The sequence below is a fragment of the Staurois parvus genome, unplaced genomic scaffold (genome assembly GCF_062004578.1).
Source record: "Staurois parvus isolate SC_StPar_1 unplaced genomic scaffold, SC_StPar_1.0 ptg000371l, whole genome shotgun sequence".
Lineage (NCBI taxonomy): Eukaryota > Metazoa > Chordata > Amphibia > Anura > Ranidae > Staurois > Staurois parvus.
In genome coordinates this window covers 1,470,095-1,489,542 of record NW_028318167.1, presented here as the reverse complement: position 1 = coordinate 1,489,542, position 19,448 = coordinate 1,470,095, and the positions used below count along the sequence as shown (strand labels likewise).

At 39.5% G+C, this 19,448-nt stretch overlaps 1 protein-coding gene across 2 annotated transcripts in view; it reads left to right on the top strand.

The window, feature by feature from the left end:
* Positions 1 to 19,448, top strand: part of CA8 (carbonic anhydrase 8 (inactive)) — a 112,857-nt gene that overhangs the window by 54,389 nt on the left and 39,020 nt on the right. For both annotated transcript variants that reach the window (XM_089685309.1, XM_089685310.1), the window contains 2 exons: positions 3,070 to 3,194; positions 13,897 to 13,992. In XM_089685309.1, the coding sequence (XP_089541435.1) occupies positions 3,070 to 3,194; positions 13,897 to 13,992 (221 nt within the window). The remainder of the gene's footprint in view (positions 1 to 3,069; positions 3,195 to 13,896; positions 13,993 to 19,448) is intronic.

The window sequence follows — 19,448 nt, the reverse complement described above, 5'->3', positions numbered from 1 at the left end:
CTAATTTGTCTACCTTTTGCCAATATATGAAAACTTATTTATTTTATTTATTTATTTTAGGTACTTATCTCTTTAGGAAAACCTACCCTGCCTCCACCTAAGGATTTCATGTTTACTTTCTCTATCAGCTCTCTTCTTGCAGTTGTTATCTTTAGTACCACTTGCCACTTCTTATTGCAAGCTTTCACAAGCAGGACCTTCCTAGCAAGCTTATATTGAATTGTAAATTGTATTGTAACTGTGCTGTCTCCATTTACATTGTAAAGCACTGTGCAAACTGTTGGAACTCTACTAAACCTGTATAGCAATTATAATAATAATAATTTTCTCTACAATTATCTCTTTCTGGATTTGTACAGGGCAGGAAAAGGAAAGAGGAATCATTTCACTTACTCATTTGTGTGTGTAGTCTGCGTCTCATTTTTAGAGCTTTTTTTTAACAAAACAGTTAGAATTAATAAATGTAGGAAAATCAGCAGATTCATTTGAAATATTAGATAATTATCCCAATGCAAAAATATCTGTAATATTTTATTGCTTAATACAGAACATGATTATAAGCAAATAAATAAATACATGATAAACATGATATACCATCTAAACATTAGCCTAATAATTTGTTTCCATTAAAGTGGCATTGAAACCTTTATTAGCTACTCAGTTGTGCCACTTGGAAAGCTCGCTGACCTTACCCAAATTGTTTTCCGAAAGGGTCATGTAGGACAGTTTCTGGGTCATCTCATGTAATAGCATATAAATTGTAGAGATGTGACTTTCACCTTAGATACATTCTAAAGCACAGCATTTCAAAATAAGTCCACAAAGTATAAATCACTTATAGCTATTTGACATTGGCAAAAGGAATGTATCTGCCAAAATCTAAACTCCTCATTTGTGGGGAGCTGTAGCTTTGCCCTAAACTTAGTGATGTCATATAGCTCGCTGTCAGAAAAGAAATGCATAATTTTGAAGAATCCTTTATAAATTCACCTGGAAAAAATCGCTGACAGGGCCATGAAGAGACCTAAATCCTTGTTTGTCAATCATTTTGTTCCACAATACAAATAAATGTAATAAGGATAAGCAAAGGACTGGAGTTCTGAACTTAGATCTAATCCAAATTAGGGTGTCTATACAGTATGGTTTGCAGGAGAGAGCCTTCATTTGGACCCACTGTGAGGCCCCCCTGTGAGGCCCCCCGTATGCACATTACATAATGCCAGCTGAGCCAGTTGTGCATATTTGACCAGTTGTGAAAAATCCAAACCTCCAAGGCCTTTTGGTATGCTTTTGATATCTTCAGTCCAAATAAAATGGGCAAAGGCAATCTGAAATGTATACTAACCAGAAAAGTCCTAAAAAGATATAGAATCTTCATCAAAGAATTCATCCTCATAGCTAAGATTCTGCAAACACAAGGAAAATGCAAAGTCAACCATTTCTGAAGATCCTGTGTAAGACATTTAAACATTTGTGGGTTGTTCACTTTATACATGGACTGCACTTAGGGAGCAAAATAAATACCCAAAGAAGAAAGGATGGATGCTGACCAATAAAAGTCAAATTAAGTTTGCAGAGAATCAACCGCCACCTCAGGCAAGTTGAGATTCAATGCTGGGGATTTGGAACAATTCACCTGTTATACGGAGAGCCTAGAGAACCCTTTAAGGACTTCAAATTTGTTAGGGAGTGTGGTAGTTGGAGAGGTATACTGTAAACATTAAGATATCATCTGCAAACAGAGTGCACTTATGTTCAAGCACAGTTTGTATAGTTTCTAATGGTACGTTTGTATGTAAGGCATTTATGTTTACTCATTCCATATACAGGATGGAGGTGCTTTTCTGTTCCCCTCTCTCAATGCAAGTCTAACATTTTGGTAAAATACTAGATAATCTAGATAACGTATTTTGTAGAGGATTGCTGAGTAGAGGGTAGGGATGTTTAGAGGTGGGTCAGATATGCAGGCACAATCCAAACAACCAAAAGGCTTCAGCGTGCTTTCAAATTCCAACCTTTCCAAGTGCTTCATAAGCAAACAAGGGCTGCATTGCTGCCACTGAAAGTTTATGTTAATCAAGAGGATTGGTGGGGAGGAGGGAATGCAGCGCCTTTTGGCAGGTGATGTTGGTGCTGCTTATCTTAGTGGAGAACAGTACCAATTTGCAATCTGCCTAACCAGAATCCCCAATGAGCTGCAAGTGGGGTGTCTGCTTGTGTCCACAGAAATGAGATCCTCTGATCCAGATGAAAATAGCTTTCATCTTATGAGTTTCTTTGCCAAAGGCTGTGTGCCTCTGGGATGCAATAATGTCAACTCAAGCAGTATTATATGTACAAAAAGAAACCATCTGTTTCTTAAAAGGGCAAGCAAGAGAGTCTTTTTGACTGAGAACTATGAGATGCAACATCACTAAAGAGATGGGGATAAATGGCAGAGCAGCGAATGCTAACAGCCATAGCCAAGCCATATGAGAGCCACATCCAGTCACCAGAGCATTAGAAAAACCGGGGGCCAAGGGCCATGGTTATTACACTGCATGTAACCAACCCAGGGTAAATCCAGAGTAGATACTCAGCACATTCTCCACTCTACAATTGACTGGTGAGTTCTTAATTTTCAATAATGGGTGCACTGTAATCTAAAAAAATGTATAAGGACAGTCCTCCTGCTCTACCTACCGAACTGCAATGACCCCCAAAGTGGCCGCAACACCTAACTATATTCCAAAATAGTGAAAGCAAATAAAATAAATAACATAAATAAAATAAAATAGTGAAAGCAAATAAAAATTCACAACTCACTTTTTTATTATGCACTGTAATCTAGTCTTCAGTGTTTCTGTATTTGTTTACCCTGTTGCTGAGTTGTATTTGCATTGTGCAGTGTATTTACATAAGAACAGACAGAATGTACCTGTGTAAAGATTATATAACAGGGTGAAGTCAGTCTGGTTCTTGATTGATGTTAAGTACAGAATAGGTACACATTTGTTTTAATGAATAATACTTAATAAAAAGGAACAAACACATTTTATAAAATGTAATATACATACAATTCTGTTTTAGTTTTAACAGGTGGTCCTTTACCTCGAGGTCATGAATATGAGTTACACGAAGCAAAATTTCACTGGGGCAGGGAGAACCAGAGAGGATCAGAACATACGGTCAACTTCAAAGCTTTTCCAATGGAGGTATATTTATTATAAGCTGTATATGGTACTGTTGGGCTAATTAAATAATATAGTGCAAATAACAGCTTTGCAGTACACAAAGCAGCCAACCAGAATTTGACTTTCATTATTCTGCCTAATGAATCCTGCTAGCAATGATATACTGCACAACATCTCCTTTTGTACAGTTATCTATTTCTAGGGTTCATGAATTTGCGTATTTTTTAATATTAATGTTCTTAGCCCTTATACAATATGCCCTCAATTTGTACAGAAGATGTTAGCATTATATCATTAATATCAACATCTTCATATAGTATTGTGTATTTACATTATGTACTCCTTAAAAATATAATTTCCTTCTCTGTTTTTACATTTTATGTATATTAAATATCAATTTTCACCTAAGCATCAGCTAAGATTTTCAGATCAGCATAGCAAATTGATGCCTACATCGGCTAGCATTGTCACAAAGCTTGTGTGCAGTCAAAGTTTGTGCACTCACCCAGGGGAGGACTGACCATTTGGAAACTCGGGCACTGCCGAGGGCCCGGGGTCAGTAGGGGGCCCCATGAGATGCCCCTGGTACCTTTTTCATAGGCTTTTTCAGTTTGGGCAAGGACACAGGGGCCCCATGATCCCCTATTGCTCGGGGACCCCATGAGTTGTCAGTCTGCCCCTGCAGTCACCTATGTGCTAGCATTGACACTAGGCAGAGTTGAAGTGTGTTTCGAGAGGAGGGTTGAGAATCCTAAACAAATAACTTATGACTCTGTCCTCATGGTAAAAGGGTCAAATGTGGTGGACCTTGAAGCAAGGATTAGTAGCATTTACTAGCAGAGATGATATAGGCTGGAATAACCAGTGTAACTTCTCTTTTTAGTCATTGATGTTTTGCTTCAGCGTAATTTACTTTAAAAAGCTTTAATTAACAAAAAAAGTCTGAAAGTGGTCTTAACCACCTTTTCAGCACGAATTGCTCAATGATTCTTCATCTTTTTGTCCTAGTGTGACTGAATGGCTATTGTTAGGAAATTTTGAGAACATTGTGGCTATTGTACCATTGTTAATGTCCACTTTCAGTACACTATCGGTCTGCTTTGGTAGGGTAGAGATGTTTGGAAAACTGTTAGGAGTATTTTGCTGTATGTTTCTCCCTTGGGGAGAATCACTCTTACAGATTAAATATATATTGTATATAGGAGCTGTTTCAGCTGCTAAAGGATTTCATTTCTCTCCATTCAATGCTGAGATATACACAGCACAGATCTGTCTGACAGAGCAGGAGACCAGATTTTTCTCTCCTGCAGTTAAGTAACACATACAAGTCTCCCCCCCCCCAACCTGTGAATGAACAGTGATAGTGGAAGGAGAAGCAGCAAACCAATGAGATTTTCTCTCTATCACTCTGCTTTCACTTCCTATCAGAATGTCCTTTGTTGGCACATTTATTTTATTTATTTCAGGTACTTATATAGCGCTGTCAATTTATGCAGCGCTTTACATATATATTGTACATTCACATCAGTACCTAACCCTCAAGGGGCATACAATCTAAGGTCCCTAACTCACATTCATATACCAATTTAGACAGGATCCAATTAGCCTACCAGCATGTCTTTGGAGTGTGGGAGGAAACCAGAGTACCCAGAGGAAACCCATGCAGCTACAGGGAGAACATGCAAACTCCAGGCAAGAGGTGCCGTGGCTGGGATTCGAACCAATGACCCTAGTACTGTCAGGCGGAACTGCTAACCATTTAGCCACTGTGTTGCCCACATGATCATTGCAGCATAAGTAACTGGCTTCTTGTATGTATGAATTGTAGCACCCACCTAGATAGGTGCTAGGTTAGGTAACTTTAGTGCTGGACTTACTGTAATTAGTGTGGCGGTGTGTGATTGTTTAGGTCTGTTCTGTGTTTCACAGGCTGCAGGTTTGATTGATCTCCCTGCAATCCAGAACTATCTGGGTGGCTCTGGAATATAAGTTTGGAGTAAGGCAAATGGGCAGTATGAATGTTAATACTTTTTTAGCCAATCCCTGTGGAAGACTGCACAGATGGTTGCTGGAAAGGTGTATAAGTAATCTGAGGCCTAGAACAGAAGTGTTATGTCCTGGGGAGGAGATCACAGTCTAGGGGGGCTGATTGCCCCCTGGGCAAGCCTGCCATCTGTCTGTTGTTCATTGTGGTCCCAGCTGGGCTGGCTGGGGGGGCCAATCCTGCTGAATGTTGCTGAAGCTGACAGAGGGGCTTGTCTGAGGATCTAGTCTAGTACACTGGGCGAAAATGTCTTGAAGATATTAGAAGGAGGCAACCTATCATCCAGGGACATTAGTGAGTGCAAACTGGTGTGACAAATCTTAGAGACTGTGTGCTGTTGCCACCCCTCTGGTGTTATAGAGTCTGCTGTGTTCAAAGTGGACCTTGTGTCTGGTGTCTTGAAGAGCTTAGTCTCTTTAATTCTTAGTGAAAGGACTCTCTTTAGATTTATCAAGTTACTGCTACAAGGCACAGTCCACAATTTACTTGTGCAAGGACTTGGCTCGTGGTTCTACAGAAGAAAGAGTATCCTGCTGTTTGTAGTTAGTTTTGTAGTGTTCCATAGTTTTGGAGTATCCCATATAATTTCCTAACTTTATCCAAGTTACTAAAAAATAAAAACACCAAAAAGAGAATACTCCATGGACTGTTCATTTAGCCAAAGGAGTTACTGTGACTGTGTGCCTGGCCGTGGGGGCAACCACTCAGAAAAATAGCCCTGGGCATCTTTCCATTGGCTCCTATGAGGTACTACTACAGAATGAGTACAGAACTGCTTTAATTCGCTTCTTTTATTTCTTCCTAAAGTTCAACTTTAATCACTTGGAGTAATGACTGAAATAGGCAAGACCTTTTTAACACCGGTGATAATGTGTATTTTCCTACAGTTCAGGATTATGGTACGCCCAGATTAGCATGAATAGCTGAATAGATTTCTACATTTGGCGCCCAAATAAAAATAGAGTAGATATTATAGACAAAACAAACATCCTACCACCTCAGTGTTCCTTGCTTTGCTTCTAAATTAAGGTATTTTTAATGTAAGGTGACATTTGGCCTTCATAATATTATATTTGGCTGCAATTTCATGCTATAAGGCTTTTTTTTTTCTTGAACTAAATAGCTAAATGGCTCTGTGTGTTTGATAAGAGTATAATTGTCTGCTCCAAGTGTGATATAGAAGAGAGCATGTGCTTATTATATTACCTCACTTAGCATCTGATTTATTTTTTTGTGACAAGCAAAACATTTATTCACAATCTTTACAAAACAAATAGTGGAAAGAAATTCTGGCACAAGTGACAATGTTTGTTTTTTTTAACTGGCAAAAGATGAAGGACAACTCTTTGTAAATAAAGCTTTTGCTGTCATTCGTCTGAATGAGATTTTAATCTAACGTTATATAAGATGACTTAGGAGAGTTTTGACAATGTAACATGGCATCTGTTCTTTTCAATGCTGCAGGGTGACATCTTCCAAAGTACAGAGGAGAATATTGGAGAGTATTTGATCTAAAAGTAAAACAAATATACTCAAGCATGTTGCTGCTTGAGAGTTCTATATTGTCAAGAGTATGGGCCATAATGTGAAAATAAGTATTTGGGTCTTTGCCATACAAAGACCTGGAATTTGTATATGATTATCATCTGCTACTTAAACAGAGAACATAATTGGATGAAGAAGAATTGGACAAGAAGCTGAATATTGAGTCCAATGATAATATAATAGTGCAGAACCTTTTAGGTATGTAACCATATGGGCCGTGCATAATATGTGCATAAAACAATAAAATATAATTATAACTCAGTCCCAAAACAGTGAAATAAGTGCAAAGTGCTGGAGTTGAACTCTTAATTTCATATCTTGATTGTAATCTCTTCCCACAACACAACAGGTGCTGCACTGTGCTCAAAATAGTGCCCCACATGGACTGACACTCACCATCCTCCAATGACCACCTATCTCTAGAATGGTCATTCATGCTTTTGGGACTATCCCAGTAAACTGATTGTTGCAATTTCTGACCACCTCTCCTTGGAGTAAACTGTGACTGGTAATAGATAAGTTCCAGGAAGCCAACTTTCTCCTCACCTCCACAAGCAGGGTATGCAATATATCACCATACATAAAGAAACAGAAGGGGACATCCCATAGTGTAAAACTGCTTAATACCTTTATTGTGAGGAAATGACCACAAAAATACACTCACAAAAGAAGTGCCTGTAGCCCGGCACCTGGTGTACTCAGCCTTGTTGCTATTGCAATGAAAATGCCGCAGTAGTGGTTGCTCCTCTGAGTGGCATGCATTCCACAGGGGAGATGTGATGTCGGCAGAATTTGCGGCATCAAACCTCGACGCATTTTGATCATAGATCGTCTTCAGGAAGTGCAAAATCCGTTATTTTGGAGATGGTATTTTTACCTTCCAGTTGCCTAACCAATAAATATGGCTATTTATATGAATAAATAAATATACCCTGGTGTAGCAAGGAACAATCCTCTTAAAGGGGAAGGTACACACAAAGATTTAAATATATAAAAAAAAAATAATGTAAAAAAATAATAAATAAATAAAATGTCTTCAAAAGGCAAATTAAAAAAAAGGACCAACTAATGAACAAATAAACAGAAAAAATAACACTAATATGTGTATAAAATGGCAATGACAAAAATTACCTATATTGGAGCTTAAGTCCCACCCTAACTTTAAAAATTGGTCAAAAAACAGTTTAGATCTATCTCCACATTTAACCGTTCTGGCATTAAAGTCTGGAGCTCAAAAACCCACTTTGTTTCTTTCTTAGAAATTTCTCTAGTCATGTGGGATCCCCTCCAATGTTTATCTATCTTGTCTATGGCAAAAAAGGAAAGATATGATGGATCTTTATTATTCACCATCTTGAAATGATTAGAGAAGCTATGTTTGGGATACCCTTTTCTGATGTTAGTAATGTGTTCACTTATTCTTTTGTAAGTTTGCGGGTGGTTCTCCCTATATATTGGTACCCACAAGTACATTGTAACATGTAGGTAACAAATCTAGTTTGGCAAGTGATAAATGGTTTGATGGTGTATTGTTTATAAGTCTGATGGGACATGAACGTGGTAATTTCTTTGGTAGTTTTTTTATGTGTCTACATGGACCACATTTTCCACATCTGTAAAAACCCCCCTCCTGAAAGAAGGAGAGCCTTTTCGGAGGATTTGGGATGTTATGAACCAGTTTGGTTCTGAGACCTGGAGCTCGCCTATATATAAATGCCGTTTTTCTTGGGAGTATAGTTTTAAGTGTAGGGTCCTTACACAGAATAGGCCAGTGTCTTTTAAAGCACCTTTTTACTTCTTTGTACTGTTTATTAAATCCTGTGATATAAGGTATCTCTCCCATCTTATTTGGTGTTTTTTCTGTCCCTTGCAATATATGTTGCCTATTTAGAAGGCCTACTTCCTCTCTCACCTTACTGAGTTCCTCTGGGTTATATCCCTTTTCCTTAAATCTGTCTATGAGGATATCTGTTTGTCCATCATAATCTTCTTTCAACAAACAGTTCCTCCTTATCCTCATAAACTGCCCTTTGAGTATGGCCTTCTTCCATCTTGGGTGGTGACAGCTCTTAACAGGTATGTATCCATCAGTGCTCTTAAAAAATGTTTTCGTCCCCAGAATGTTGTTATATTTAAATAAGGTAAGATCCAAAAAATAAATACTATCTTGTTGAATGTTCACAGTAAACTTAATTCCATACTTGTTGAAGTTGATGTGTCAAATAAACTTATCTAAAGTGTCTCTAGTACCATGCCACACCACCAAGATGTCATCAATATATCTTAGATAGATAGATAGATAGATAGATAGATAGATAGATAGATAGATCAGGCCATAAATGTCCTCTTCCTCCCATTTGTTGAGGAAGATGTTGGCCACACTGGGGGCGTACTTAGCCCCCATCGACACTCCCTTGGTCTGAATACACCAGGTGCCAGTTTATAGGCACTACTTTTGTGAGTGTTATACTTACAGTTATGTCCCCATAATTAAAGTAAAAGTGGTTTTACACTATGGGATGTCTATTTTTGTTTTTTTATACATGCTGACTATTTGCCTATTTTGCCTGTGGAGGAGAGAGTTGATATTGATACAGCATTTTTGGAGAAACAAGCGGTTACCATTAGCAACAATGTTTTACTGGGATAGTCCCAAAAGCACAAACAATCATCCTAGAGATAGGTGCTCACAGGATGATGGTGAGTGTCAGTCCATGTGGGGCACTATTCTGAGCACAGCGGAGCACCTGTTGTATTGTACAAGGAGTTCACAATCAAGATTTTTGGCATCTGGCACCCTATTTTCACTCATTGGGACTGAATAATTAATATTGTTTTTAATTAATAATATTGGTTTTCTTTTATTGACATATACAGTATACATATTTATTTTTGCACTATTCATGCACTGTCCATATGGTATTTACTCATGTGCGATGTCAACATTAGGTCAGGTAGTTGATAATGGAGCAGTTGTCAGGCATTGAAGCCTTTCAACTCCAGAGTCATAATCAGACAAAGAAAATACACATAAAACTCCTCTCTGGGATATTAGCATTTTACAGGTTAACAGTTTAGAGATACACAGGAGGTCTGGTGCTAGAATTATTGCACTTGCTCTGACATTCATGGTTATACCTCACATGTGTGGTGCGATCACCATTCACATATGCGTGCGCAACCAACTCGTGCGTTGGCCTTTGCTCATGAGCATGGTGGGAATGGGGCACTTTAAAAAAATATTTACACTGTCTGTTTCATTTTTTCTTAGCACTTTTATTAATATTACGAGGAATGTAAGCATCCCTTGGCATAGCAATAAGCAGTGATAGGTCCTCATTACTGAGACATCTGGGGTCTATGACGTCTCTGCTCTTGAAAGCATCAAATCAAATTTGGATCAGTTTAATCCAATGCTTTCACAAGCTAAAACTGGCTTGTAAACAAAGACCCAAAACAAAAAGTGATAAGATACTTGTTGCTCCCGGTTTATAATATCATAGAGATGACAGTGGAAGATCCAGGCCCTGGCCACCTTTATGGTAAGCCGTCATAACTGCTGGCTTCGGTTCTGAGCTCCCTGATGGTATGGGAGAGCCTTCAGAGGTACAGGAGGGCAAAGGAAGGGGAGAACCCCCTACCACCACCTGTAAATGCAATCCAATGGCTAATTAGCCTCCAGGACTGCTTTTGCAAGAAACAGTATCACAGCTAAAAAAAAAGCAATACTGGAATGATGCCTATAGCTGCGGCATTATCCCAGTATACCACTTTAAAATGATAATGTAAATGTAGGTTAGCCTGTCTTAAAGTGGAAGAACTTTAATAAGGACACAGCAATTTTAGGGCTTGTGTCCTCTGGCTTTTATTTACAGGTTTTGCATTCCCTATAAGTCTATAGGAATGCAAAACCTGAATGAGCCAGATCAAATGGAGAACATAGGGAGGTCAACTGTTGGTCAATGAATTGTTAAGGATCTCAGATGCATCAGACACTGTTTCAAAAACTGATGCCATAGACACAACCTAAAGCCTGTTGACAAAGGCCTTTAATACGGTAATCAACTGAAAATAAGGAGATTAACTATTAGCCGCCCGGCCTATAGCCGTTTGGTGGCAGCAAAAATGCTTCACCTTTCCGGGTGCACGCCATTTGGCGTGCTCCCACACATGCACAGTTTGCGCGCTTGCAGAGCCACGCAGCGGCGCAATCTGTCACCAGCCGTGTATCTCGGACACGGCCGATGACAGATCTGAGTACCGGCCCCCGTTGCCGGTACCATGTGACCTGCTGTGACCAATCACAGCAGGTCACATGACAGTTGTATACAATGGATGGCTTCATTCATGCCATCCATTGTATACTAGTGCCTAGCTGTGAATGGTCACAGCAGGTCACATGCACATGTCATGTGATTAGCTGTGGCCAAATCACAGCTAAGCACAAAAAAAACAAAAAAAAAAAACTGAATGATTCAATTTCATTCTGGTAAATGCTTGCTTATAGCAAAGTAATTCTTTGCTATAAGCAAATTGTGTAAAAAAAAAAATACCGATCACTTCCCCAAAGTAGTACAATGTTACTATGGTAACATTGTACTACTTTGGTCATAGTAAAATATGAAAAATAAATCTTAAAAAAATAAAAAAAAATGTAATAAAAAAAAAAAATATATATATATATTTTTTTCATACTTTCACCAGTCAGTGTCCCTGTTCACCGCCATGCCAGTTATATGATGACACTGTACTGCACTGGTGACAGTATGTAAAAAAAAAAAATAGTGAAAATAATTTTTTTCATTTTTTCATTTTCCGAAAAACTATGACAAAAAAAATACAACTTCAAAAAATGCACCATGCCTCTTATGAAATACGTCGGACTGTCTACTTTGCAAAAAGGGGTCATTTGGGGGATATCTGTACTATTCTGACATTCTTGGACCTCAAGAAATTAGATTGGCTGTCAGTACTTCAGGATTGATCAATTTTCAGATCTATACCATAGTTTGTGAACTCTATAACTTTCCTACAAACTAAAAAATACATCCTAATTTGGGTTATTTTCACCAAAGACATGTAGCAGAATACATCTTGGCCTAAATTTATGAAGAACAATTATTTATTTGTAAACTTTTAAAAATTATTGGTCTTTTTTTGTTAATTTAGCAAAAAATAAAAACCCCAGCGGTGATTAAATACCACCAAAAGAAAGCTCTACTTGTGTGAAGAAAATGATAAAATTTTAGTTTGGGTACAATGTTGTATGACCGCGCAATTGTCATTCAAAGTGTGAGAAACCTGAAAAAGGGCCTGGGCAGGAAGGTGTAAAATTGCCCGGTATTGAAATGGTTAAACATTTCACAAATAACACTATTACATTGCATTTTTGCCATGGAAAGACAGCCATATTGCATCCCCCTTACAGAGCAACCTTGCCCTATATTTGTTGGTTAATAGCACAGCCTTAAACGCTGTTACTGTGTCAAGGGATGTGCCTGCCTCTACATTGCCCAAAAGTCATGCAAGGTAGCAGAAAATCTAAAATATATTTGGTTGCATGTACCACTTTTCTGGTCAAGTGATAAAATACTGATAGGTACATCGGTACTGTGCTCCCTGATGAGGGATATGCCATTTAGCAGCTCTGCCTGAACTCTGATCCTCTTTAACAGGTATCATGTAATCAGTATATTTAGTCACATGATTGGCTTTTCTAGAGCAACAATTTCTGAAGATAAAGTAAGTATTTTATGACATTTGCTACCTTAAAAGGGTGGGGTAGGTAGTGTACTGGGGTCCTATTTTTACTAAAAGGCTGCTTTAAGACCTAAATAGCTGTAGGGAAAAAGGTGGCAACATATAGGAAAGAAAATTCAAAACTTCTGCACATATTTTCTGACATAGTCATGGAGACACTGGTACAATGGTTTTTGGCTTTGACAACTAAGTGCTGTAAGTTATGGCAGCTTAAATACAAAAACACCCTTTAACATTTAACCTTCTCCTGCCTAAAGCCTTAAACAATGCCTAAAAGCATAACTGTCGGTTCAGTGCTGTTATTGTAGTGCACAAGTAAGCACAATATGCTTTAATTGCAACAGGAGTTGCATTGCTCTGGCACTGAGCTGTTTTTGCAATATCTTCCAGATACTGGTAAAGGGTGGTGAGCAGGATTTTTTTCAGCCAGTAAATGCCAGAGAACAGCACTTCCAGCAGGCAAAGGTCTAGGTTAGGGGGCCACCGTACCACTTAGTGATTGTGTTTGCCCTTGCCCTTCACCTTCACCTTCACCTGGCCAAAACACTAAATCCAAATCCTAAAGTAAAACCTTAATACTTAACCCCCATCCTTCCCTACCACCAAGACATACAGTAACCTAACCTTTAACAGTTAAACCCTAATCTTTAATCAATAACACTTAACTTGAATCTAACACTCAAACCACAACCTAACCTTACAATGGAATCTAAGTTTAAAATGAGAGCTTAACATTTACCCTCTCTCCTTTGCTTTTTACTGTAAAACCTAATGCTAATGTCCCTTTCACACCATTGGATTGTGGTAACTTGTGCATTACTACAATGTTTGGAAACACAGGGTATGCAGGTTGGTGCATTGTAGTGCCATTTTAATTTGAATGCACCTGCACTGCACTATATCTTAATGTTTGGTAATGTCCTACCAGCTATTTTGGTATGCCTAACAAAAAGCATGGTATTGTGTGACATGATGCAACACACTGGAGTGAATTGGTGTGAAGCCAGCCTAAACATTAACCCCATTATTCCTGACCATGCAAGGGTGTGCAGACATCTCTCAGCTCCTGCACTGTATATAGCTAGATTATTATTTTTATTTATTTTTTTACCTTTACAGTCACAGTGGCAGCATGGTTCAGCATTGTGTAGTATTGAGAAGTATTCATTTTCTTCTTTACAGGGAAAGCTTTTTTAGGGTGTTTATCTTGTCGTCATTTTAAAGTAAAAAAAATAAGGATGGTACCTATCTTCTTTCTCTTCTCCTGTGTAGATATTGTTTGTTACACAGAGATCTGTAAAACTTGGTGCAAAATGATGAATTGCTATTTTGTTTTCATTTCTCTTCTTTTTACTATTTGTTTTATATTTTTAGCTTCACCTTATTCATTGGAACTCCACTTTATTTAGGAGTATTGAGGAGGCCCTGGGGCAAGTACACGGCATTGCTATTATATCCCTGTTTGTGCAAGTGAGTATTTTATTACATTATTATTTAGTACATAATTATGGAAATAATTATAATAATTATAATACAATATACAGCACAGACAGTTCAGGTACGTGTGCCAGGTTACTATAAAAGCAATTCATGTTTTCAAATGCCCTAATATTTACTGCCATAGCCAGAAGAGCAAATTACTGCTTTTGTCTTGTGTGTCTAAGAGCGAATTGTTCACCAGCACGGAAGCATAAACTGCACTGGCCTCACTAATACTTCTATCATAATGGATATATCTGTTTTTGGTGGCGTGAGATCAGGATCTATCCCCCAGTCCTTCCTGTCATGTGAAATCTGGTTGTGACACCGCCATCCCACCCTGGAACAGCAATGATAGGTAGAGAGGTTGGTCTCATGATGATAAAATGAGAATCTTGACACTGTCCTGTTTGTTCACCATTTAATTCTAAAGAAACTCTACCAGAGGACGAAGGCAAGGCTTAAATAATAATCAAACCCTGCCCCTACAACCAAAAAAAAAAAATATATATATATATATATATATTTATTTGGGAGCAAAGTGCTTCTTTCATTTTGAAATTGGCTGGTAGAAACCTTTAATTCTATGTACATCTGTATGTACAAGAAAAGGAAGAAAGGTTTTTTCTTGAATACAGGGCAGATGTACTGGGGTTGATTTACTAAAAGATAATAGGGTATCTGCTTTTAGAAGGGAATTTTCACTTTTCAAGGGAATTGCTTAGTAAATGAAGCAAGGCTCACTGACTTCCATCATCCAATCAAGTGCAAGCAATTTTTTAAATTTCCTTGCCTGTGATTGGGTATTTGTTTCCAAGTGAATTATCACCACCTACATTAAGTTAAGGGAAAATATACCTGTAAAGTGCCAATTCTCTTGCAAAGTGATCAGCCTTTAGTAATTTTCAGCTCTGCAATAAAAACACTCCAATCAGTGCTCTCTGAGAGGAGTTCATAGCCCTGTGTAAGCTATAGCAACCCATAGCCTACAGTGATGTGAAAAAGTATCTGTCACCTTCCTGATTTTTTTTTTGCATATTTGTCACACTTAAATGATTCAAATAATCAAATTTTACTACTGCACAAAGATAACCTGAATAAGTACAAAATGCAGTTTTTAAATGATGATTTAATTTTTATAGGGAAAAAAGCTGTCGAAACCTGCCTGGCCCTATGTGAAATAAGCATTGCCCCAGCATCTCAATCAGATTTAAGTCTGGACATTGACTAGGCCACTCCGAAACCTTAATTTGTTTTTTTAGCCATTCAGAGGTGGACTTGCTGGTATGTTTCAGATCATTGTCCTGCTGCATAACCCAAGTGTGCTTGAGCTTAAGATCACAAACTGATGGCCAGACATTCTTCTTCGGGATTTTTTGGTAGCGCACATAATTTATAGTTCCATCAGTTATTGTAAGTCATCCTGAAGCTGAAGCAGACCATTACACTACCACCACCATGTTTGATTGTTGGTATGAAGTTATTTTTATGAAAAGCTTGTTTAGTTTTATGCCAGATGTAATGGGACGTACAACTTCCTAAAAGTTCAACTTCTGTCTCATCGATCCACAGAATACCTGTCCAAAAGTTTTGGGGATAATCAAGATGTTTTTGGCAAATGCGAGACAAGCCTTTGTGTTCTTTTTGGTCAGCATTGGCTTTTGCCTTGGAACTTTCCCATGGATGTCATTTTTGCCCAGTCTCTTTCTTATTGTTGAATCATGAACACTGACTCTAACTGAGGCAAGTAAGGCCTGCTGTTTTTTAGATGTTGTTTTGGGTTCTTTTATGACCACCTAGATGAGTCGTTGTTGTGCTCTTGTAGTAATTTTGGTAGGCTGGCCAGTCCTGGGAAGGTTCACCACTGTTCCAAGTTTTCTCCATTTGTGGATAATGGCTCTCACGATGGTTTGCTGGAGTCCCTTTCCAGACAGATAAATGTCAATTACTTTGTTTCTCATCTGTTTTTTTAGTTCGCGGCATGATGTGTTGCTTTTCGAGATCCTTTAGCGTGCTTCACTTTGCCGCACAGCTTCTATTTAAGCGATTTCTTGATTCAACAGGTGTGGCAGTAATCAGTATTGGGTGTGGCAAGTGCAGGTTAACTCAGCTTTCCAAAAAATGTGGTTAATCACAGTTCATTCATTATTCATGGGTGGGAAATTACTTTTTTACATAAGGCAGGGCACGTTTGGACAACTTTCTTCCCTTAACAAATTAAATCATCATTTAAACTGCATGTTGTATTTATTCAGGTTATCTTTGTGTAATATTAACATATGTGACAAATTTGCAAAAAAAAAAAAATCAGGAAGGGGGCAAATACTTTTTCACAGCACTGTATATGGGACATTCTTTCACTTTCTGTGGTTGAACAGAGTGGTTGGGGAGTGAAGAGAATGTATATGCTGCTGGGGAGGGCACAGTGGCATTGCTATGGGGGCGTGGGGGATGCGGACCACACCCAGGTGACACTGGCCAGAGTTGAAACACCAGTGCCGCCGATAGGGAGTGGGATAGGAGGCCAATTACAGAGAGATGCCCTGTGTCTCTGAGACAAAGAGACAGGGCATCACTCTATAATTGGCCTTAAATCCTGCCACACCAGTCCCCCTCCCTGTGCTGTGCACATGAGGTTCCCCGTTTCCTCTCTCATTGGGCAGGGCTCCATTCACATTCCTCTGTTGCCCCTTCCTCTCCCTCAAGTGTTTTGCCCTCTCTCCTCCCTGTATCTGGAGTTCTGTCTGGGTCTCTCACTGCAGTGCAGCTTGAGCAGGAGGGGAGAGAGCTGAAACAAAGAGAATTCAGCAGCTGGACATGCAACATGTTATAGGGAAATGCAGGGTGGGTGTCCTTGATGTCCTGGCTTGCTGTGATATCACCTCCCTCCACCTCCTACCAGACCATTGAGGATCTGTAGTAAGGGGAAAGGAGGCAGCGCTGCTCTTCTTCAGAAGGAAGGGGGGGGTACAGTAGGGAATTGATATGTAGGGATGGTGTGGGGGGGGGGGTCGCAGTGGGGAACTGGTGTGCAGGGTGGGTACAGCGGGGGACTGGTGTGTAGGGAAGGTGTGGGGGAGTGGAGGTGGGGAGTCACAATGGGGAACTGGTGTTCAGGGATGGTTTGGGCATCGGGGGGAGCGGGGGGGGGGTCACAGTGGGGAATGAGGTGGAGGCACAGTGGGGAACTGGTGTGCAGGGGAGTACAGTAGAGAATTGGTGTGCAGGGGGGTACATTTAAAAAAATGTAAAAAATAAATTGTGAAAAACAATTTTTAAAATAGTAAAAGAAAAATGTAAATGTAGAAAAGTACTTTTCTAAAAAATGTTAGGAAGGGGGGGGCTGTTAGGTAGGCTGTACAGGGGCCCTGTGATTTCTAAAAGCTGCCCTGGGTGACCCCATCAAGTAGGAAGTGGTATCCGGCCACGATGGAGTCACCCCCAATCTTTGACAGTGCATAGATCGGCACCAACCACATCATTTACACGGGGCGGCGTGGGGAGGACACCTTGTTTTACTGCACCAGGTGACACCAACCCTAATGATCCGACTGGGAGGGCAGAGTTAGGCTAGCCATAGGGGGATCTTTTTTATTTTTGATCAGCCAGTGCAGATTCCTCCATCCATACAAGTGAAGTGGATGAAAGAATTGTTGTCTGCTGTGAAAATACACTGATTAGTGGCTGCAGCTGCTGAGTGACAAAAGTATTCCAACATTCCCATTCGATAGAAGTCGATCTAAAGATTGATTTCTGTTGAACAGGGACAGCCTCATATACAGTATATCAAAATGTGGCTGATAGCTGCTGTACCAGCCAAATTTTGATCCATTTATTGCCAGCTTCAAAGTTAATCTCTTACTTTGCCCTGGGTCATTGGAACCAAGGTTTGCATTAAGTTCCAGTCAAGTCAATATCTTGGGATAATGACGTCAGTTAGAGTTTTTTTTTCTCAGAAAATAGGTGCAGGATCTCAACCAAAACCTCCCAAAACCTTCCTCTCCCTCACACACAAAAGCCCACAAACCACATCAAATAGTGGGTGTGGTCAAATTTTACTAACAGTGGGAGGGTCTTAAGGGGCATTAAATACAAGGAGTGCATTACATACCAAGTGCAAAGTTCAGGGAGGGGGAAGCTTCACACAGAGTTCAGAGTTAAGGGGTTTGCTATGTGCAAAGTTTGGGGGTGCACTAAGTACATAGTGCAGAATTCAGGGGTGCACTACACATAGAGTGCAGCTTTCAGCCTTCTTCCACAGCTGCTTACCTCTGCATTCCCCATCCACATCTCACTTTCACCTCTCTTCAGCTTTGACTTCTGTATGTAACCCCCCCTCAACCACCCTTTCTTCTTCCCCCTCCTTAAAAACTTCACCATCTTCCAAACGTCCGCACTGCACCCTGGGCACTTGCAATGGGAACCACTCAGAAGATCAGATCTGTGGGAGCCATTGGAGACAAGTTGCCTACAAGTGATAGTGGTTAGCAGGGAGCAGAGGGCCTGAGCCAGAAGTGGTGGAACGGAGTTCCACCAAGTTCCAGCTGAAAAAAAGCCCTGACATCAGACTTCTGCACGCATGTGTCATTTCCTCACTTTCATCTCCTCCTGTATAAACTCACTGAAGACGTTGTCATATTGTAAATGTCTGACAGTTCACATGGTGAGAAACAGTGGCAAAGGACTGTGTTATATATGTACAGTATATAAATTACATAGTCAAGAACCTAAAGATTTCTGCACTTGCACCAAAATTTACATGACTCTGCATTAACTGTGTTATCTGTGGGTCAGCATCTAGGCAAGGAAGTAGAGGCTGATCCTGGATAATGTCTGAACAAAGATGCTTCCCCCAAGTATGGTAAAAAAAAAAAGAATGGTAGTCAGAAGTACTGTTATCTCTAAGAGGGAATAAATAATTACTTATAATGCATGTAAGTAACATGAAAAATAGCAACTGGCTAATTTACTTACACATAGCACATGCTTTGTGATGCAGATACTCTTGTGATGTCAGGTGGATATTTTTAGCATATCTTGTTTCTTTTTTTAGAAATGTGTTATGTTGTACCAATAGAACAACCAGCACATGTTCAGTGTTAATAAATATTTTTTTCTAAAAGTGCCCACACATTTTAATGTCATTTGTTAAAGTATATGTTACCCCAGCATTTCATATTCCAGATATGTGTCTGTTGTAACATGTACTTCATGTACTTGCATTATAAAGTATCCAGTTCTCTTTATTTCTTCCTTTGTGTGAAATACCTGGTGATCCTTGCCAGATCCCCTGCTTTCCTATTTCAAACTGACCATGCTGGGCATAGAAGCACATCTATCCCAGAGTGGGCAGTTTTCTGGCTGTGCTGGGAGCTAAGCCTGTCTGTACTCCAGACTTGTCAGACTTATGCGACACGCCCCCTGCACAGTTCTTCCCTGGGAAGATC